The 22704-nt window shown below is 46.1% G+C and overlaps 1 protein-coding gene across 1 annotated transcript in view; it reads left to right on the forward strand.

The window, feature by feature from the left end:
* The window catches only part of LOC8051577 (ubiquitin carboxyl-terminal hydrolase 43), a 66917-nt gene extending 46605 nt beyond the window's left edge, over nucleotides 1–20312 (forward strand). Inside the window, exons 7-11 of the mRNA XM_042294413.1 lie at nucleotides 8544–8661; nucleotides 10006–10125; nucleotides 12219–12387; nucleotides 13722–14437; nucleotides 15172–20312. Coding sequence (XP_042150347.1) covers nucleotides 8544–8661; nucleotides 10006–10125; nucleotides 12219–12387; nucleotides 13722–14437; nucleotides 15172–15249 — 1201 coding nt within the window. The 3' untranslated portion in view covers nucleotides 15250–20312. The remainder of the gene's footprint in view (nucleotides 1–8543; nucleotides 8662–10005; nucleotides 10126–12218; nucleotides 12388–13721; nucleotides 14438–15171) is intronic.
* Nucleotides 20313–22704: the final 2392 nt, after the last annotated feature.

Consider the following 22704-nt stretch of genomic DNA (forward strand, 5'->3'; position numbering starts at 1 on the left):
TTATCGTTCAATAAAGCCCTAAAAAATATGAATGTAGTTGGTGTAGACATCAAGATCTAATCAAAAATGCGGTTTGACGTCAATTAACGTGCATATACAAGTGTAGAAAAAAATGAGTTATTTGTGCATAGATGTTTAAAAAAGTGTTTATTATTCGACATAGGACTTTGGGAGAAAGATGTGTTCAGATTTTTCTTCATGAGCGCAAATATACCTGACGCAATAAATAGTGACGATTTCATCGTCCCAGTGGTGAGCAGGTGATTTCTTGCTCGAAACAATGATGCCATTTCATAAACCAAGTTCTGTGACATATGCTTTTCCAATGTCTGGTCACTATTTTGTAAACCTTTCAGTCCAAACGAGTATACTTCTGTTTGTTTTTGTTAGCTTAGGAGGGGGTCACAGAGCCTATCTCTTTGTCTTCCTCTAGGACAGACGTACAGAGTTATACCGCAACACGCGTCTGTGGAACACACAGAGCTATCGCTCTCCTGTTGGCGGTACAGTAGCAGACGACACAACGCAGCTCCGTAGTCTATCGAGGGCACGGCTAGCCGCGGCCCGTAGCGCGACCGTTCAGACTTGGAAAATGGTTTTGAAGAACCGAGAGATGGTATCTTGTGTACAATAATCACATGTCGTTAGTATACTAGTATTCTACTTGCTAAGCCAAATAAATATTTGCAGCTTGTGAGAATATGTTTGCGTGACTATTTACCGTTCACACTCCTGACGGATGTTAGCGAGTCCTTCATGTTCGTGGCTCGCAGTTATCGGTACTCCCTCGGAGTGACTTCACCATATATATTTTTTTCTTGCTTGCAGGACATCATAAAAATCACAAACACGCGAGAAAAAAAAAATCTTATGAGTACGCGTGATTTTGAGCTTCGCAGCTCTAAAGATGCCCGGTAAATGTCGTCCAGTCTGTTTTGTCTATACTCCGTTTCACCGTAATTTGGCAACCCTCAGTCGCGGAGCAAAGCACTTGACAGCTACTTTTACGAGCAGTACTATGGCACCTGCAGCACGTCTCCAACTGGTGTGGTTAGCGTCTTATGCTGGCCATACATCAAAAGTTGTCCCGAAGTGCAACAAATGACGTCACAGAAGACGGAGTGTCACGCTGTTGCATCTCGCGATCGTGGCAATTCATCGTAGAAATGCTGGCGAAAGCCACGAGGGAACACGAGTGTCGCTGTCGTCATGGCGTCCCAACGAAAAGCAATTATACAATTTTGACGTTTTTGTAATTCGGTAATTTAAATTACTGTATATAATTTTTAAGAAAGTAAAGACATCATAACCAAATAGGAACTTCCGTGCCAAAACATGCAGTGCGAAGTGAAGACAACTACTATCTTTTTTTTTTTTCTTGATGTCCACAAAAAAAAAAAAAGGCTATGCAGCATCGATCCTACCGTTTTTTTGTTGTTTTTTTCGCACATTATGTGATGTCCTCTAACACGAAAGTACCGACGTAAAAGCGCTGTAGAGACGATATAAAAACAAAAATTTAAGGGAATCGAGCTTTGTAGTAAACGGAAAAAAAATAAATAATTAACGACTTTTTACGGTAAACACTTCACCTCTAAGTAGAACTTCAAAAAAGTGACGGTTACGCGCTTTCATGCCCATTTCAACAAAGTTGGGAGAACGATGTATTGCATCTTGTGAATAGACATGTGGAGCAGCATGTTTATGTTAGAGGCATTGTGTGTAATCGCTGCGCAGTACCTGCCAAAAGAAGATATTATTTGGGCAGTCTCAACCGTTTCCGTCTGTGTGTGCTACGAATACAGCAACTCTTTTCGTAGAAGAAGTGATGAGGAAATGGCGTGCCCTTGATGATACGATTGTGATTATGAAATAAAATTTTTAATCAGCCAATAATTGCGACCTGTCCGGTCGCCTGGAACCCCGACAACAACTATCGTTTTCTGGAAAGTTCATTCTAATATTTACACGTTTTGTGGAGTTCATCGAGCGAATAAGAATGTTCCAACGATGAGCTAAACCTACACGAGTTCCCGAATCCAACTCGGCGCTTTTGAATTTTAGCGCCGTAGATAGTTCTGCGAACAGTGCAAATATTCGTCTAACAGTTTTGCAACGTTGGAAAGCATCGGAATGATTCAGAATCACTGCGGAGTTGATACTCGGGAAGATAAGACGGGCACTTGGGAGAAACGGACCGTGGCATTTGAGACAGGGGCACAACCGGGGGACAAACGTGCTACAATCGCATACCCTTCCAAGGTCATCGCTTGGGCGACCGCGCGCGCGCCCAAGAAACCTTTCTTTTCTCCTTTTTAGGGGTGGTGGGCGGGGGGGGGGGGGGGGGGGGGAAGTGGAGGGGAGTGGTGTAGGCGCTGATTGTCTTCCTCCTTTGTGGCTTTTGACAGACGCACAACGAGACTGGCAGAACAAGCGCATGATTCATTTCTTTCGATGGAGGCGTTCTGTCTGTGTATGCGAACATGATTTTTTTCCCCTTTTAGTAGTTAGTTGTTCTTGCCTTGACTCGGGTCCCAGTGGGTGCGTTGGCGTTGTATGCCCACTATTTTTTTTTTTTTTTAGTTTATGGTAGTTTTTGCGCTGATGGGATATCAAGGTAGACAAAAAGTAAAAAAAATGAAATAGCGCCTCGACAAAAAAAAAAAAAAAAGTTTTTGCGATCAGGAACGTTTTCAAAGCCATTTTAGGAGCCTGCGGTGTTACCACAGGTGCAGGATTGAGAGCGTAACCCACGCACTTGAAGAGAAGGGGAAGCTCTCGTCTTATTGGAACTCTCTTTTATGGGTTTCCACGTCGCGATTGTCCTTCAAAATCAACTGTCATTTATTTCTCGCTCGTGGCTTTCAAGTACTGGAAGCCACGACTCGAGCCACAATAGTTTTGCGAAATCAAGGTTTCGCTGAAATGGATAACTCTCACGTACAGTTCGACGCGCAATACCTTTGCCGTATTGACTCGCGAGAGATGCCCCCAACACGGCTGAGTATGGCGGTGCTCCAGACCTAACATCTAAATTTTGTTGCCTTACCTGTTACTATTTCGCGCCCATTTTGAGCCATATCAAAATGAAAGCGCATGATGAAATAAAAGTCACACTCGTTTTCCGCTCGATGGAAATTTCACGCCAGCTCGCTGTCTTTGCTGGTACCTTGAGCGTTTCCCAGCAATGCGGAGAGTTAAAAAAACAAAAAAAGAAAAAAAAAAACACGTACGATGGCATCCTTTGCGGGATGAGGACGATTCGTCACATGCGCATTCGTCACAGGACGATTGGTCACAGGATGCTTCGTAACATAGGAACATTTGTCACAGGATGACTCGTCATGCGGGCAACTGGTCTCATTGATCGAGCAGGGGACGATAGTAAATTGTAAATTTCAACATCTGCCCACATACCCTGATGAGGAGTTTCACAATTTTCCACTGTCACGTAAACCAATGGTTATATAAACTAATATTACAATACTCATCCGCTTTTCCTTTCATTATATTACGGGTCTTCAGCAGGTTGATCTCAGTTGCAGGCTTGAACGAGCAATAATCCGACTGGCAGCCAAATTAGTTTTTAGTTTTGCCTTGCATACACCTATCCGACAAAACCAACAAGTATCGGAATTCCTTCTGCCGAATGTGTATGAGTACCCCTCGTGCAGCATCATGGCTCTCTCTGTTGCGATCACCTCCATCCTTTTGAATGTAGTTCAAAAATAGTCGCTCTTCTATGGCCTCCGCATTCACCGTTCAGGACGGACCCAGATAGCTAGAACGTCTGTTACAAATTCTTTGACCTCGAGAAGCGAAAGACATGCTAAGATAAGAGGTGACCGACTTTCTGAGGCCCAACCAACATTCAATGTTCGGGACCGAATCAGAAGCTAAAACGTTCCTTACAAATTCTTCGCCTTTGTCCGCCCGAACCAAATTGAACAATACATTTTTGGGGGGACGAACTATTGTGAGACCGGTTGGCCGCGTGACGAGTCATCCTATGACGAATGTTCCTGTGTGACGAATCGTCCTGTGACCAATCGTCCTGTGACGAGTGTGCATGTGACGAATGGACCGTATCCCATCCTTTGCACACTCATTACTTCTATAACACTGAGCCACCTCGTATCCTTTTGTTTTTCTTTCATGGTACTAATTTCTTTCTGCGCATTACGGCTGTTACGACGCTAAGTCTGTCTGCCCTTCGAATTTAAACTTAGGCTCAGATCAGGGACGAACCAGTTTAAATCAGGAAAATATAATTAACACTGTAGCAAAGTAAATCTATCATATCGATCGGAAATACGATTTGGCACATTCCATCTGAACACATATTGTGCACAGCGAATGCAATAGCGAGTCAGCGTGCAAAACGCCGCCACACTGAGCTACCATAACATCTCAGCGATTTTTGCATAGCACCAAGCACGGAAAAGAGAAAACAGTTATTCATTCACATAAACGAAGCAAATTTATTTAAAGCCCGGACACTCCGTACGTCCAATCTAGCTAAGGTTATCAATAGACTCGACCATGTCATTTGTCGAAACAGATAAAAGACGTTGGCAAAAATGATTAGACTGAATAAGTGAATCTAACGCACGTATTTTACCAACCGACGGTCGCGCGCCTTCAATACCCTTTCCAATTGTCATTGCGCACCTTGGACACACTTTGGGAAGCAATGCATATTTACATCGCCGCCCGAGGTCTCCATTAAACGTGTAGTGCTGACCCAAATAAAATGCTAACCTGATTCTCAATCGCTCACCGCAAAGGACGATTTCGAACAGGCGGTACTGTAGGTCACTTGAGATAAAAAAAAAAAGAAAAACAAGCTATAGAAACGAGCGTCGTAAAAAAGGGGACCGGCATTTTTATTCCTACCTCCGAACAGAAACGAGCGCCACCCACTGCATCACACAGCGCAGAGGCCGGACTCGGTCACCGCGCGTACATACCAAGCGCGCGCGAGGGATGCAGAAACTTCCTCCGCCGGGAGAACACGGCAGATTTCGGGATCTATTTCACGCAGCGGATAACGCGGGCCTTTTCACACCTCGATACTGGCGCCATCTAGAAGTTGCGCGTTCAACCACGTTTCGAGCCGCGCGCCATCTGGTGGCTGAAACGGACGAATAAATAGAGGTACCGCGCCCTCTTAAGGTGGGGCATATTTTTTGCTTTGCATTTGTGAAATGCTGGTCTTAGAGTGAAGGCTGCTGAGCAGTAAGCTTCTTGAACCTTTGGACATTGTGTGTGCCACTTGGACACGTGTAATTGCATTCCTCGTATACCGTATAAACTCGTGTAAGGGCCGTACATTTTTTTTTCATATTCAAGGGTCGATTTTCGCGGTGCAACCCATACACGAATGAAAAAAAAAAACGTTTTACGCACATCAAAAAATTAATATACTTGTGGTTTGACGTATTGGTCTCAAGCACACTTTATTTGAGACTCAATCATCGTCACTCGTGCTGTCCTCGGCGCCGGTGTCTGACTGGTCAGGCTCTTCGGAGGCGCGCTCCCACACGAAGTCGTCCTCTGTACCGTCGAGATTGTTCGAGATGCCCGTCACTTTAAAGCTTTTGGACACGGTGTCGGGGGAGACAGCATTCCAGGCGTCCAGGATCCACTTGACAACAGTCGCCAGAGGTGCTCTTTTGAGCCGTTCAGTCGGCGTCTTTTCATGGTTTCCGCTGGCCATCCACTCTGTGTAGCAATGGCGAAACTCCACCTTGAAGGGCCGATTTACGCTGACATCGAGTGGTTGCAGCATGCCAGTAAGTCTGCCCGGTATGACGGCCAAGTGCGTGTGGGCTTCGTGCAGTTCTGCCCTCGCTTTGGGAGTCAAATGCCCACGGAAGCTGTCCAGCACAGGGGGGGACTTCTTCACCAGCATTCCACCAGGGCGGTTCTCCCAAACATTCTTAAACCAGTCCACCACCAGTTCGTCGTTCATCCAACCCTTTTCTTGAACACGGACTATGGCGCCGCTTGGAAACTCTTTGGCAGGGAGGGTCTTCCTTTTAAAAATCACGTAGGGCGGAAGCTTCCGTCCATCCGCGGTGATGCAAAGCATTACGGTGCAGCGCTGGCGTTCTGCTCCAGTCGTACGCACGAGCACGCTTTTTTGCCCTTTGGCATTCGCAGTGCAGTTTTCCGGCGAGTCAAACCAAACGGGAGTCTGATCGGCGTTGCCGATTTGCGACAGGATGTATCCGTGTTCCTTGCGCAGTTCAATGACATACTTTTGGAAGCTCAGCAGCTTGTCCTCGTATTCTGCGCGAAGCCGTTGGCACATGGTCGTTCTTCGACGAATCGAGAGGTCTTTCCACTTCATAAGCCTCCGAATCCAACCGGCACTCGCTTTGAAGTCTGAAAATATGTTTTTCACACGTGCCAGTGCCAGCGCCTTCATTCTTAACATGTCCGTCGACAGAGCGTATCCATTGTTGCGCACTTCCACCACATAGTTAAATAATTCATTTTCCGACTCTGGATACTTGCAGGGCTTGCCACGGAGTGCGCGCCTGGTCTTGCTCGTGCTGGCCAAGGCGTCCTTCTGGTCACACCAGTGTCGCACGCACTTTTCATCAACTTCGAACTGACGACCAGCAGCACGTTTACCGTGGTCAAGGGCATAGGCTACGACTTTCAGTTTAAAGCCGGCCGTATAACTGTTCAAGTGTTTACCCATTGCACTCCGGCTGTGGGGAGGGAACGTTGGAAAGAAAAACTGCGGAGCGTGGTTGCGCCGCGTGAATCAGCAGCGTTCGAACTGCTAAACATCCGCCTCCCGTGCGTGTCTACTCGTGTTCGCTGTTGTTCTGTGGCTGCGTTGCGAGGAGGAGAGCAAAGCAATGTGGAAAGAGCGTAAGCGGAGAAAGAGCAGAGCAACAAGGCAGCAGCAAAGATAAGCGGGGAAGCGGAGCAAGCCGCGCTCACCACGCCGCGAAGACGAACCTGACTGCCGCGGCGCGGCTAGCGAGCCTCAAAAGAAGGGGGGTGCGGCTCATACACCAATACTTTTTTAATCTTTTTTTGCTAATATTTCACTATAAATACAGGGGTGCAGCCCTTACACGGGTGCGGCCCTTACACGCAATTATACGGTAATTCAAGTGCCATTTCAAGGTGACCGTGTGCACAAGCAGGCAGAGAGTTGTAGCCGCTTTTATGGCTACAACTTTTTTTTGGTGGTCCTCAACCTTTTAACTCTGCATGATAGAGGAATTGCTAGAGATATGCACTTGTTACATCAGGTTGTTCATGGTGCTATTGACTGTTCAGAGTTGTTGATGGCCTTGAGATTTTGTGTGCCCCCTGGGCGGTCATCCAGCTGCCGAGACACTTTTTATCCTAACATGTGATCAATCTCTCCGACGACACGATTGTAACAAACCTATAATGCCTTGTTTTTAGACTATGACATTTTAGAGTGCAGCTCTTAAGGGCCCGTTTCCGGCTTGAGCGGCGTCGCCGTCGGCGTAACCGCGAGGTCACATGACCTCCCCCGAGGTCACGTGACCCATCCAGGTCACGTGACCCCCTTGAGGTCACGTGACCTTAAGGGGATCACGTGACCCACCCAGGTCACGTGACACCCCGAGGTCACGTGACCCTCTGAGGTCACATGACCCCCTAAAGTCACGTGACCCCCTTGAGGTCACGTAACACCCCTAGGTCACGTGACCCCCCCGAGGTCACGTGACCCCCCGAGGTCACGTGACCCCCGAGGTCACGTGACCCCCTGAGGTCACGTGACCCCCTGAGGTCATGTGACCCCCTCAGGTCACGTGACCCCAAAAGTAACGTGAGCCCCTGAAGTCACGTGACCCCCTTGAGGTCACGTGACCTCAAGGAGTCTCCTATTCCTCAGTGCGCTTCCATCTTCCTCCTCAAGAGCTGCGCTCTAACCGGCGTTACAGGGAATTGTAAACGGCTTTCATTTTTTTTTGTTTGATTTTATTATTTGAGAAACATGCATTTATCTTCTGTATTCACAGTGCAGTGCCACCCAGGCCACTTGGCTGTTGGCAGCCACTTAATAAAATTATCTATCTATCTATCTAAAACAATGACCGACGATACAGCGCACACTCGTGCACGCTTCCGAGGGACTTGGGAGACGCACGACGGAGCGTGCACGGTGAATCCCCATCTCACGTCGTCGCACCCGTCGCATATCCTGCATGAGCAGCAGTAGCTTTCCCACTATACTTGAAGTCCAAAATTTAAGACGGTTGCGATGCAAGCGGAGCATGGACAGTTAATCTGGGACAAGTCGGTTAATGTTACAATCAATAAGACAATGCAAGAGAGACACACTGGGATAAGTTCAGGGAATATGCAGACTCCGCCCTTACCAACGACAATAATGTTACTCAGTGTCGTGTCTGTGTATTCCTTCTACTCATCCCTGTGGCTTTTTTATGCTCTCTTATTTTCTGTCTTGCGCTTTGAATGCAAACAAGTTTTCCTTTGTGTTTCTTGTGGAGGAATATGAAGTTCTTCGTGTTCTTTTGCAGACTCTTCCTCGCAGAGGATTCGATCGCCGAAGAAGGTGCGGACGTGTCCATGGAACAGGAGTCGGCGCCCTCAGTGTCCCTCTCCGATTGCCTCGACTTCTATTTCACCGAGGAGAAGGTGAGGTCTTGCGTCGGTTTCTGGCTTTGTTGATCTGATCAGCATGCTTTGCTTTGTTAGTGTGATCAGTATGCTTAGCTTTGTTAGTGTGAACACCATGCTTAGCTTTTGTTAGTGCAATCAGCATGCTTAGCTTTGTTAGCGTGATCAGCATATTCAGTTTTGTTAGTGTGATTAGCATGCTTAGTTTTGTTTCTGTGATCAGCATGAACTGACTTTGTTGGCAAGATCAGCACGTGCTGGCTTTGTTGATATGCTCAGCATGCTTGGCTGTGTTGATAGGATCAGCATGCTTTGTTTTGTTAGTGTGATCAGCATGCACTGACTTTGCTAGCAATATTTTTTTTTTGCATACAGTAGACTTTTATAATTCAGTCTCCAGGAAGCCACGAATATGTTTGAATCATCAGAAGTTTGAAATTATATTAATGGCTACATATGCAAAGCAGACATTTAATGATTTCCTCTACTAGGCCTACTGATCATAAGCAGGTATGCCACATATGAAACATTTGTGAAATGTGTGAGATAAGTTTATTTATCCCTCAAAAATGTTGTTTATTATGGACTGTTTAGGCAGCACGTGACAACTCGAAGCAAAATTAAATTTGTTCGTCAAGCCAAAAAGTTGTCTGATATTAACTGTTAAGCACGGAACACGTGAGCCATGAAAACGGGCACCACGCTGCAGTTTTCAAAGCAACTTGCCCAGATGCTGTTACTTTAACCTACGCCATGCCGCCACGTCACAGCGTCCGCGCAAGTTGCTATGGAAATTTCCGCATGGTGCCCGTTTTCATAGCTCACGTTTGCCCGCTTGAGCCCCGTTGAGTGCGCTTCTCACCGAGCACCGGTGCGCCACGGAGAAGCAACACCCGCAGAATTAAGCTCCGTGGGTGTCGCCTCTCTGCAGTGCACCGGCACTCGAAGAGAGGCGCACTCAATGGGGCCGCGAGAACAAAAGGTATGAATTACACAAAAATGCTGTTCAAATTGGGCGACTTATGAGTATGTTAAAAACATAGTGGAACAACCGAAAAATCCACATTTGTTTGAATTAACCAGAAGTATGAATTATCCTAGTTTCAATTATCACGAGCGCTAGACGTTTCGTTTCCTTCCTTTCTATTTTTTCTGGCCCTTGTGCCTCTGTCAGGCGACCGACTGGTTTCGCCCTTTGCACCGAGGACCTTTCCGAGGTTCCCTCCCCTCCCTCCTTAGAAAAATGAAGAAGCTGAACTGAATCATCACGTGCCAGCTTCGTTAACACTATCAGCGTGCTCAGCTCTGTTAGCGCTATCGGCACGGCACTGGCCCTGACCGGTACCTCCGGTTTCTGCGCAGCTGGAACCGGACGAGGCATGGCTGTGCCCGCAGTGCGAGAGCAGGCAGCAGGGTGTGGCCCAGCTGGCACTGTCCTCTTGCCCAGACATCCTGGTGGTCCACCTCAAGCGCTTCCATCAGGTCAGGACGGGCCCTGTAGCTCTGGAAGCGAGGGCCTGGTGCCTGGGGAAGGTCTTTGACCGGCGCATTAGGCGTCTCCCATTGGTGAGGAGGTTGCAAGTATAGGGGGCGTTCTCGGTCTACCTCGTTTTCCATAGAGCTTTACGTTTGCCCAATGCGAGGCTTGTGGACTGCCTTCTTTACATGGTCTGCTTCGGTCAATCGTCTGGCACGGATCAGATTCGAGTGCTGGATGTGACACGAGTAGAATCGGGAGTAAACTGGAGGGGTACAATTATTAAATCTTTGGTCCACTGGTTTAATTTTTGAGACTTTGCATTAACGAGGTGTTTGAAGAGGCTTTCTTGTACAGTATAGACCACTTACAACGTAACCGCTTATAGTGCAGGACTGGGTATAACGCGGCTTTTTTAAACCACTGGTTCGCCTCCCATAGAACTCCATGTAATTACATACCGCTTAAAATGCAGGCGCGCGAAGGGAAACACCGCTTATAGTGCGGTTTCTGGAGCAGTGCGCCGACCGGCGCAGCGAGCACGCTTCCCTGTGTGACACAGATAACGGCGCCAGCCGCAAGCGGCACTCGCGGGGGCAAGGATGGCAAGGAGGTTTCGAAAAAGCGAAGAGAGAGGCTTCAGTTGCCATAGCGACGGAGGGACGCACGCACGTGTCGTTCATGGCGCAAGGCGTTGGCGAGCCCAACCAGCCGTTCGCGCGCGTTGCATGCCGGTCGCGGGTCGGCTTCTTCTATCCGCAAACATGGCGTCGGTGGTGATCGTAGACGTCGATGGCGTAGTGGAAGTTTATCGTTCCATGTAAAAGCGCTATCCGTGACTGTGAATTTTCGTTGTGTGTCGCTATGATAACCCAGCACGTGCGAAAAGGGAAGATCCACCTACTCATGCGGCGATGTCGTGGCGGCACTCTCAAGACAGCAGAAACGCCCGTGTCGCCGTGTTCGTTTACTTCGACTACAGTGGTGCTTTCTAAACGTTTGTGTTTTCGAACATCACCTGGATTTCTTATTTGGAGCATTTCATGCGTGCATTTCATGCCTTTTTTAGAGCATTTCATGTGCGTACCGTATAAAGGATGCAAATTTTCACGCCTTTTCATCACCGGAGAAAAGTGATTAGGGTTAGCAATCCTGAACGCTCACAACGTCCGTCCGCAACCCGCGACGCCGTTAAAAGGCTGCGCCAGGCGAAAGTCACTCATTTCTTTCAAAATGTGTGACACACTTGAGAGAGAAGTGTACTAGTCTGGTGAAATAACGACTTTCCTCAAACTAAGCTTTATTTTTCATCTAGTATAAAATAAATTGTTTTACAAAGGTAAGTTACCTCATGGCATGTATGTTGGCCTGAAAAATTGATGTTTTGGTTATAGCGCAGTACCGCTTATAGTGCAGATTTCCGCGACTCCCGCAACATACGTTATATGCGGTCTACACTGTATAAACTGAACTCTTGAGAAAGGGAAAAAAATGAAGGTAGTGGAGAAATTGATGCACTCTTGAGATTAAACTCATGCTGAATATAGTGTGTTTCCTGACGTTCTACCCACCTATCTTGTGACAAACAAATATTATTTGAAGAGCTCGGTATATATAGACTTCACTTTTTATATGGCCACATTTTCTTTATTTACTCGTGGTTAAATTTAAGTAAAGCACATGAGACTAAGGGACCAAAATGTATTTGCAAAAGTATTTGAAATTAAGCACTTTCTTTGTATTTGCATCTTGTATTTAAATGCTTTTCTTAAAGGTGTAATTGGATTTGTAATTAACTACATTTTTGTTAAGGTATTTTATACTTGTATTTCGATACATTTTTGGAAGTGTTTTGCCCATACCTCTCCCCATGGGTGTGGTTGTTCACCGCTAAAGCCTCGACGGTAGGATCTCCTCCCCAGTGTTGTCCGTTCGTCGAAAGCAGTGTACCAAAATGGCAACAGATTATATCTCGAGAGCCGGCATGTCTTGCTGTTGAAGGTCACAATCTTAGTGGTACTCTAAGCATAGCTCCTTCAGTGGCTCCAATGCCAGTCGGCCCGGTGCGAATTTAACAAGAGGCTCGTCTCCGTCGCAGAGCGGACGCCACCACGGCAAGCTGGCGACGCGGGTGGAGGTGACCCAGAACGACCTCGACCTGGGGCCCCACCTGTGCCAGCAGGGGTCCGGGCTTCGGGGGGCCAAGTACGACCTGTACGCCCTGTGCAGCCACCACGGGGCAGGCCTGCAGGGAGGGCACTACACGGGTGAGGCGGGGGAGCTGGACCTCGAATTAGTTTTTGCTCGTTGCACTCGTTGGTTGTGTCGGCCCGTAATGGCTATTTCAGAGATGGAAATGGATGTACAGACTACCGACCTTGGATTCTCAAACTGGGCTTCTAACGAAACAAGGCGGTTCCCTAAAGCACCCTTAAAGGAATCCTGCAACGACTTCTTACTGTTTTTTTAATTTGCACCAAACCTGAGCGCACTGAACGTAGTAACGTGGTGAACTTTTTCTTTTCTCGAAATTCGCTTTATTTTAAAAGTTATAGGCATATTAAAATTACAAAACCAAGCAAAAAATAACCTCCTTCATGACGTCCTTGGTCCTCTTTCCCCCCTTTTCCCACGCCCACGGAGGGAGAGAAAGACGGGGAAAGGAGGTGAGGCCGAGGAGATAGAGCTGCCGGGGAATGGGGCAGCTCTCTCTTCTCCGCTGACGTCAGGACCAAAAACATCACGATTTTGTCCCATGACGTGCGCGTTCGACACCCTGGGGCGCTCCGGTAGGAAGAGGAGGTTTCCGCGTCGTCTGCTTAAAATCCTTTGGCTATAAAGCAGGGGTGGCCAAACCGCGGCTCGTGAGCCTTGTGCGGTTTTTCGGGGATCCAAGTCCGGCTCGTGGCTTCCTTGTAAACCTTTTCCACCCACCTCCCGAGATGAAAAGGAAAGATGCATAGAAAAGAAGGGAGGCTTGCATTTTGTCAGCTTTGTGCCATCATATGCACGTTGGACAAGGTCCTCGTTTTACGAATGGGGACTCTCAATACAGCAATACACCGAGCCTATTATGTGACAAGGCTATTTTTAGGCCGCAGCCGTTACTGGTGAGTTTCTGCAGCGGAGCCCGCACGCGTTATACTTAAAGCTGTGGCGTCGAGGAGGGTGCTTCCCCCTAAATTTGGCAGAGAAATTTTCTCACCATATTTGGCAGGCTAATTGTGACGTTGCATTGCCATTTTTCTGCCAAATTTTGCGGGACAATTTCTTCGCTAAATTCATCGGAAATTCAGTGTCACGTGACCATGCCACGTGATATCATTGTGTCTTGTAACATCAAGGTGTCACTTGAACACTGTCTGCTAAATACTGTGGGACATAAGTCCGCAGAATTGAAACAAAGTGGTGCGCAGTGCCCCGGCTGCCGCCGCGGTTCATTTCCGGACACGACGAGAAGCCGGGGATTTTTTTCGTTGTATTTTCTTCCACACACTTTGAAGTGTGAACAACCCAGAAACTTTCTTGCAAAATGGCCACAAAGAGGCAAGAACGTTAAAGCTTAGACTGCTCGTCGGTGTCTCTCTGTTTCATGCTCCAGCGTGCTGCAAAAACCCAGTGGACGGGAACTGGTACCTATTCGACGACGCCAGAGTGCGCCCCGCAACGCCGGAAGACCTGATGGCACGGGATGCCTACCTACTCTTCTACCAGCGCCAGAACCCCGACGACCGTAAAATCGGTTCCGGTTCGGCGCTCGGAACAACAACCTCCGGCCACTGGTTCTCCCGTGCACCACCTCTCTCATCGAGCCGGAGCCACGAGCAGCTCTTGGAACGTTCTCCCGTTCGACGGCGGGAAACCGGTTCGTCTCCGGTTCGTGCTGGTACGCCTCCTGCTCTTCCCCCTCCTCCGACCAGCTACTCGGTTCTGCCGGGCGGCTGCTCCCCTTCGGCCGGCGACGGGAGTCCCGGTTTGCCAGCCGCACCAGTTCGCACCAATTCGTTGAGCCGTGGGGAGCCCCAGGATACCACCCCACGAGCCTCTGGACCCCAAGTCTCCGGTTTGCAAGTCTCCTGTTTGCAAGTTTCCGGGTTACAAGCTCCTAGCTTGCGGACCTCCAGTATGCGAAATGGCGTCATGCGGGACGGAGTCATGCGGGACGGAGTCATGCGAGACGGAGTCATGCGGGACGGAGTCGTGCGAAATGGCGTCATGCGAAATGGCGTCATGCGGGATGGTATCATGCGGGACATCACTGTGCAAGATGCCAGTCTGTTGCCTAACATGTCTCAAGACAAGCCAACTGTTGAGCAGGTGACATTTTTTTTTAAACATTTTTTAAAATATTTTTTGTGAAGTTAGATGAGTAAGTTTATATGGTGTTTCTTTTTAATTCTGTGTCTGCTTTCGATAGGGCATATGATGAAGGCAGTGTGGGGATAGACATTGCCGACTTAATTGTTCCCGTGGTTTCTAAATGTGTGTAGAACCACGTCAAACTCTTTATGCTGCTTTTGCTTTCTTGAGTTTTGAGGAGCGAAGCTGCATCTGCGTGACCTGAAATACTTTAATGAATTACACTAATCATTCTCTTTATTGGCTAGCTGCTGTGGTGGAAGGATGACAGTTCCAAGGATATTGGATGGTGCATCACGAATGACTGTAATGTTGTGCAGCTCTCAGCACTCACCTGCACTCAAATTGCCTAGTAAGGTTGTAAACCCTGGAAACTTGCACGAGTTGGGTATGAGTCAAAGCTTTGCTTTCGCTTCCATCTATGAGTGTTAGTGTGAAAACATGTTAAGTTTTAATGATCCGATGGTTGTGTGAGCGAGCTTGTTCTACCAATAGGGCAGACCTCATGACATGATTGCAGTGAGTGAATTGTGGCGACAAATTGACACATAGTTCAACCTCTGGCACTATGGCAGTTTCATGAATTCAAATAATTTTTGCCTTCACCTTGAAAGCAGGCGTTGAGACTAACCTAACCAGGAAGAAATATGAGTATACCTCATGCTAAATGTATCAAATACTTTGATTTTCAGTGTTCCCCTGGGGACGCAGGAGCTGAGGCACAGCAGCCCACCCACAAGGAAGCTTTCTGGACTGTGACTTCTGTGTGATCTTGAAACGACCTTGGGGTGACCTTCGAAAAGGGACTGTTCAACAACGAATGCGAACTGTTCTGAGCTCCCATACCCCTCTCACACACGGACAACAACCGGCAAAAGGAGAGGAGGGCAATGCTTTGCCGGTGTCTTCTAGTCTTGTTTTGGTTTTTGCGTGCTAAAGTTGTGTGCTAAAATCTCCTACTTTAGTGCGGCCTGTTGAGTGTTTTCTTCTTTTTTTTCTTCGGCATTCTCTTTTAGCGAGGCGATTGTGCAGACTTTGGGGAGTTTTTCTTTTTTTTTTTGGTCCGTGTCTGCAACGACATGCTATTTAGTCGCTCCTCTAGAAAGTTTTTGATTTTAGTAAAGCTCAAAATTGATTCTTTTTTTTTTTTTACTGTTGCGTTTACGGTTAAATGAAATGGTTGTGTCGGGAGGTTTTTGTATCTCTTCAATCGATCAGAGCGGCATATGATTTGACCCTTGAATGTCTGCACGAATGTCGTAAACCGAGTTATTTAAAAAAGAGTGAACAGCGGAAACTCCCTTTTTACTTTGACGTAAGTTTCAGACACGTTTGCAGAGACATATCTAGTGATGTTATATTTTAGAAACCGTCGTATCTCTTTTTTTCTTTTTATCCTGGCAAGCTAGGGGTTTGCTGACGCTGTAGTCAGCGTTCGTTACTGTGCGTAGAAGGACGGTGTTGTCGAGAGGGCTTTACAAAGTGCCGGGTTAGTCAGCAGTACTAATCCACGCAAACATGTTGACCACTTCAAGTGCATTTGGTGGAGCTGTTTCTACCGTCGTGTAGCTGGTCGGAAGATTATGTATATCGAGTTGTTTTTTGCAGCCGTCTGTGATAAGACAAAAGATGGAGTAGTCCGATAGCGCGGTTGCGCCAAGGCAGTCTGTTTTATCGAATGCCGTGGATAGTAAAGCCACTGGAAACACGGGCCAAAAATACAAGAGCACTTTGTAGCTAAATTGCCGCAGTCCGTAGCCAGATGTTTACTGCGCTGATTGGTGCTGTGGACTTGCAGTCGAAAGCACAAGTTTTTGTCCCATAGTACCGGGTCGGCCGGGTGGATTGTTAGTTTGTGAATGTCTTACTCAAGTTCATTCTTTTAGCTTGTCACACCAAATTTTCTTTTTTTGTATGGAAGCTTATGGAAGCAGTAGGCTTTTTATTTTGAAATTTGGAAAACTTACTTTAGGCTGGGCCTGAAGTTAAATGTGAGAATTACGCTTTCTTCTGGGTGGTGTTCCAGCTAGGCCTACTTGTCTTCAAGGCGGGAGGCTGCTCCATTTGTCTCTCTAGTTTTCCTATCTGCAGTTACCATGAAATCCAACCAGGCAGACAGTTAGTTAACTTAGCTTTGCAGACATGGTAAAGACTGATTGGTTGACCCAGCCATGCTTCAGTGGCGCCGCTTGTTATCAAACATTTGTTTAATATGAGTTGATTACACTGAAGCGTGTCCAACACAATAACCTTTTTCTTGACTTCGATGAAGAGTTAATGGTCTTGTGTATATTAAGGTGGACTAGTTGGTTCAACATACAAATACATACTAAATGGTTTTTTATGATAGCAGAAGCTACATATTTTTCAACAGCACTGCAAATAATTTCCTTCACTTTCCTTTCATCAGTATGAGAGGGAATGAGCAAACTTTTACAAAGTTTAGGGGGAAAAGTCAATTGCACTATGCACTAACGTTGCATTTTAATTACCCAAATTTAGCTTCTTCACCGTCTACAATTTGGAAAGCTCAAAGGCAGGAGTAAAAGCCATGGCCTTTGTCTAATTGTTATCATTTAACTGTTGGCCTTCACTGGTTTTTCTTAGTGTTTTTTTATAACATCAGGCTCTACAGTAGCTAACAGTATACCTTTCAGGGAGTAGAAACCAAACATATGTCACTGTTTCTTTCGTAAGTGATGTTCTTAGAACATTTGTTTGCCATATTATTGGGGTTATGAAAAAAAAAATTCAGTGACGAGAGTAAAGTTAAAAAAAAAGACGGGAAATGGAAGAGAGCCACTCTTTCATCTTGACTTTGGCGTTAGGTAGGCTGAGCTCAACAGCCTTCATTGCAAACAAGAAAGTTTTTTTCATTCCCGAATCCTAAAGAGGCATAGGCTCATCCTTCGAGCTTTATGGACATGGCGCCCAGGACCAGTGTGGTTGCTTGTCTCGAATCTCAGCATAATAGCTTTAGAAATGAACTTGTCTGGTTCATTCAGAACCTCTACAATGCATCCGGCCTGAACATTACTTTGTCATGGGGTAGCTACCACATTAATGGCCTACAGGGTGTTCATACTGTGTGGCCAGAGGGAAAACCCAATCATCCTTGATTTTTTCTTGGCACCTGAGTGTTTCCTGTTAATTGCAGTGTTTCCTGTTAGTTTGTGTCAGCCAACACAAAGTATATCCAGAGTTATCAAACTGTTGAAGATGAGAAGTTTGTTAGTTTTTATGGAAAGTACACTTAGGGAGTGTGGAGCAGCCAACATACAGTCTTCATCTGGATTATCATTTATGGAGTATCCCGGTGTTTCATTTTCCAGTTTCCAGGAGGCGAAGAAATAAGACATCTTCTGCAATAGACCCTTTTCAGAATTCAGTGCCATCTGGTGACTCAATTGGCAGTTTAACTTTTACCGTACTAATGACGGCAATGAACCTGTGGTCTGCAGTATTTTATGGGGCACCTACTCTTTCGCAAGTCAACGGTAAACGAAAATGTGCGCTCCACTGTACAGTTCTTTTTCAATCTCTTTTAGTGTCGATGGTGAAACCCGCATAGACTCCTTGATAAAATTCGATGCATGAAGGGGCTTTGAAGCCGAGTGTGTGCTACTAACGTATTGACTGGGCCCCGAGTTAGAAATGAATGCTTACGCAGCTCTTGCATCCAATTACTGCTTCACGTCGCGCTAACGTCTAGTATGTATAGGCCTCGAATCATCTGCTTAGGAGCATCTTCATCATCTTCCTTCATCAGTAAACAGAAGGCTACCATTAGTATAGAACATGCCATTTTTTAGATGATGGTCATCAAAGTGGCCACACTGAATTCTGGAAAGGGTCTGTTATAAGACAGTTCATGGAATTCCTTCATAGTAAAAGTTCAGACGAAGGTAACCTACAGCTTCACGAAAAAGAAGGCCCTGAAGAATGTAGAGCAGATTTGACGTAACCCTTCGATATCCAGCGTTGCCCAGGAGCAACAACTCTAGAATGATTTATTTTCTCGGGCCACATGTTCCTCAATAAATTTAGCGCCCTCTGTCGCGTGGGCCAGGATACCTGTCCTAGCAGTCGAGGATCAAAATGCATCTTCATAACGGGCCACTTATCTTTCAAAACCAAAGCCGACAGTGGATGTGACGCAGGATGGCGTGCACCACCGGCCTCAAAACTGCGAGAAGAAAGACCGGCGCAAATATTGCAAATTCTTTTAGACCTTTCTCTACTGTGAAAAATTCAAAAAGATGTAACTGTTTTCATCCGTTTCATGTGAAGTAGCGCCGCAAATGCCCAATGTTGCTCCCAGACAATATTTCGAAAACATGAAAAGGATGTGTAGTTTCTTTTTAAACCAGATTTCTGTTATTTTGATTTCTGTGTTTGAATGCCAAGTCAGGGTTTGTAGGTCTCTAGTATTTCAAGTAAAGTTTTGGGCTTGAAAGGGATAATCATCGGAACTCTCACATAGCGTACTTTATTTGTATTTCTACCACATCGCGCTAGTTCTTAAATCGTACAGCTGAACGTCGAATCATCACATAAGACGACTTGGATTAGCTTCGTAGCTGCTTCTGTGTGTTTGCAAAGACCTGTAGTAGAGCGAGCGTACTTGTATAAATTCTTGCAACAAAATGTTCATTCAGGCAGGCGTGTGGAGAGGCATGAAACCTGATTGATGTTGTTTGAGACCGACGTTCGTTGCTTCATGGGCAATAATATCTACCCCCGATGCCCCAAAACGACGTCATAGTCCAGACGTCTGCTCAACGCCATTCTTCAAAATGGCGACGTCCAGCATGCATTCTCCCGTAGAGGTGCCCACAAGCGCGGCCAACGACTGTATGCGGTCTCGTAGTTTCGCGTGTCATGCAATTCATTGAGTGTCCGGTTTCTCTGGTCAATCTGTGGAACTTCCCACCTCCCTGTCTCATAACGGCGGACTAGCGGCCCAAGGCAACAGCTCCTAGATAGGAAAGCCTTTGTGCCGAGTTTTCCTGCGTCACTAAAGAAGGCCGTTCGTAGGGAACTCGTGTTCAGTCATTGGGAACACCAGTTCCTGCCGACCCCTGACTCGGTAATGTCCAATCTGTTCCCTACGGTGGCCTACCGTAGTGACGCAGATAAAAAAATTTAGCACTTGGGCTTTTTGTATCTGGAAGGTGTTGCCCAAGTTATCCTTGTGTAATCTATCCACGGCGTTTGGTAGTTTAATAGCCCGGGGCAAAGTGTTTTTTTTTTTTCTTTCGTTTATTTAAGAAGTATGAAAATTTGAAAAAAATCGTTATTCCACGAAGTTTGTGGAACTACGAGAGACGTTTTAGGGCAGCTGCCCATATACGCTTGTTGATTATATAACTAGTGCAAGAAGCAGACGAGTTCTTGTTTTAGTGTGATTTGTACATATACATTTGTTTTTAGTTGTTATAGTTTATAACAGACGGTGCGCCGTAGAGGCACTGGATAGTTTTGTTTGTTCTTTTATTGAGTATCCTGTCGTTACGTCATGTTCGGATTAGAGGGCAAGCTTCGTCCGTTGCAACTGGATCTGTGGAGCGCGAGCGGCCTTTCGCGTTTTTGATTAATAGAAACAAATAAAAAGAAACTGCCATATTCCTGCTTCCAACGGTTAAAAAAAAAATAGATAATAAAATATGTTTCGAGAGCAGCGTATATTCACGAGCAATCATATTTCGCGTGTTGTCGCGTTTTGTCACCTCGCGATGTCTTTAAAAATATATGGCAGACTGGGACCTGGCAAGTTTGCAAGATATGGATGAAAAGTGGAAATAGTTCTGCTAATAAAAGTAATTGACAGTTACCCGTTGTTGTAAGCCGTGTCATTTTTTTTTTTTTTTTGGTTTACATTTTGATATCAGTTGATTATCTCGCAAGGACGAAAACAAAATATTCAACGTCTTCTGCACCGCTTGACACCCACTAAGCGAAATCACTCCCTAAAAGGTGTAAGCCCGCTTCTCCTGGAGCTAACATTTAAGGGTGTTAGAGCAACACCCCTTAGTGTGCTAGCAAACATCCTAAAAATATATGATTGCGACGAGCCTAGAAGCAACTGAGAAATATTTTTACGAGCGACTTGCTTCACATGCAACCGCGCAGAAGCTAGGAATACTCGATAGATCGCGCACGAGAGGAATCGCGCCCCTATTGTCTGCTTTACAGGTACTCGACAGTTTAAAGATACTCGTTTGCAGGTGAACACCCCTCAACTTGGGGGGGGCTACAGCTTGCAAGACATGTTGGGTCGTTATCGTGAACATTTCACGTAAAGCATAATACCTCAGAGCTAAAGGAATGTATCTCCAAGTCAAAAGCTCTAGTATAGACAATAATTGTTCGTATGGCCCTAAAACAACCTCCTAATGCTGTTTTAAACGGGTGTAAGCTCGCCCACCCCCCTTCTCCGCTGTAACAAGCATTTCCGCACCCTCTTTACTACAATCAAAAATGAAGGGTGCTCATGCAAGATCACCCTATTTTACTCTTCAAAAGGGTGCACATTATTCGAATTAAGGGTGCTGAACAGGCTGAGAGCGAGCTTTCATGCCTTTGCTAACGCCTCGTCGCATGTGAAGCCCAAGCCCTGCGGAAGGTAACAAGCGGATGCTGGAGGCACAGCTACTGTGTTCTTGGCGGAGCGTGGAGCATATACGAGTTACTGTAAAATCCAAATAGTATTTTTTCCAACGAGGGTCGCCTTCTCAAAATTTCGAAATTTCTAATAATATTAATAATCGATCTAAAGGGGTGACGGAACAATTTTTGTACTTTTAGTAAACACAGCTTAGAATTATTCATTGACATTCGTAACCTATAAAACGCGCTAGTGTTTTCTTTTTTTTTTTTTTGTGTGCAATGTCTTTTGCAGGAAACGCAGCTAACGTAGCAGATATCTGCTGATGATCCACGAAGAGCTTTAAAATAAGCGCGACCACCACAAGGTATACATGAATACAACAGCGCACGTCTAGATCTCGAGTATATTCAATCAATGTGCAAGTTTGCAATCGGTCGATTATAATTTTGGATTTTTTAGGTGAGGCAAAATGGGACGGAAGCAATAAAAATCGTGGAAATGTGAAGTAAACAATAATATAAATCATAACTTGCATTTATTGCAATATAATGATACCTTGCAATCAGGTTTGTAGATGTTTTCTTATGCCACTCCAATCCACTCGTCAGTCGAATCTGGTCGAATCGTTTTCTACGGCGTGCGCACAATATTTCATGAAACACGAAGCTTCTTTTAAAAACGGAAAGCAATGTTGCGGCAACATTCCTCCGTTAAACCCACTGAACACGGCAGCGGTGCAAAATAAGCACTGATCGAGGTGCAAACGACCACTGCTTGTAGAGTTCCCAAACGGCTGTTGCGATATTTCCTCGGCTACTCGCTGACCAAATCGAACACGTTGGTGCTCCTCCATCTCACAACCCGAAATAAGAGAGACCACCTGGAAACCCCACGACGTGAATATCTATAAATCAACTGATGCCAAGTGGCCCTGGTCCCGGCTAAGGGCGGTCTTTCAATTCCAATAAAACACACAAGCAAGCTGAGCGACACAGACGTTTCGAGCGAATACTCTTTCTCAAGTGACGGGACCCGAGAAGGGACAAGAAGTGGGTGACGGGAGGCAAGGCCGGTAATTGGGTTGTACAAGAAAGGAAGGGAAAGAAAATGGGCCGAAAGTCGAAACCCCGCAAGAGTGCATCTGGGACTGGGAGTTGGACGATTCAAATTAGAGAAGGAAACGTGTGCTTGGCGGCAAGGAGACGAGGTTCGAAAATCGGATGTGCCGTAAGCCTGCGGGCATTTGGGGCGACAATCACCAAAATATAATTAAGAAATAAAACCTTGAGGTAGGGAAACAAACATGGAGATACACACCACCGTCTCAAAAGCAGCTCAGCATACAGCTGTCATTTACTTCCACAACAGTCTTCTTTGTGGAAGCAAATGACAGCTGTATGCTGTCCTGGTTTTGAGAAGGTGGTGTGTATGCCTCTTTTTGTTACCTTGTCTCAAGGTTTTATTTTTTAATTATGATTGTTCATCAGCTCGCCTGCGTTATGTCTCTTATTTCAAATCACCAAAAATTGTCCTACGCGGAAAACACTCGCTCCCTTTGCCTGACGCAGCAAAAAGAAACGCTTTAGGGGTGCTGCGCTTTGTTACATCTGCGTGC

This window comes from Ixodes scapularis, unplaced genomic scaffold (genome assembly GCF_016920785.2).
Source record: "Ixodes scapularis isolate PalLabHiFi unplaced genomic scaffold, ASM1692078v2 PGA_scaffold6__148_contigs__length_123643588, whole genome shotgun sequence".
Lineage (NCBI taxonomy): Eukaryota > Metazoa > Arthropoda > Arachnida > Ixodida > Ixodidae > Ixodes > Ixodes scapularis.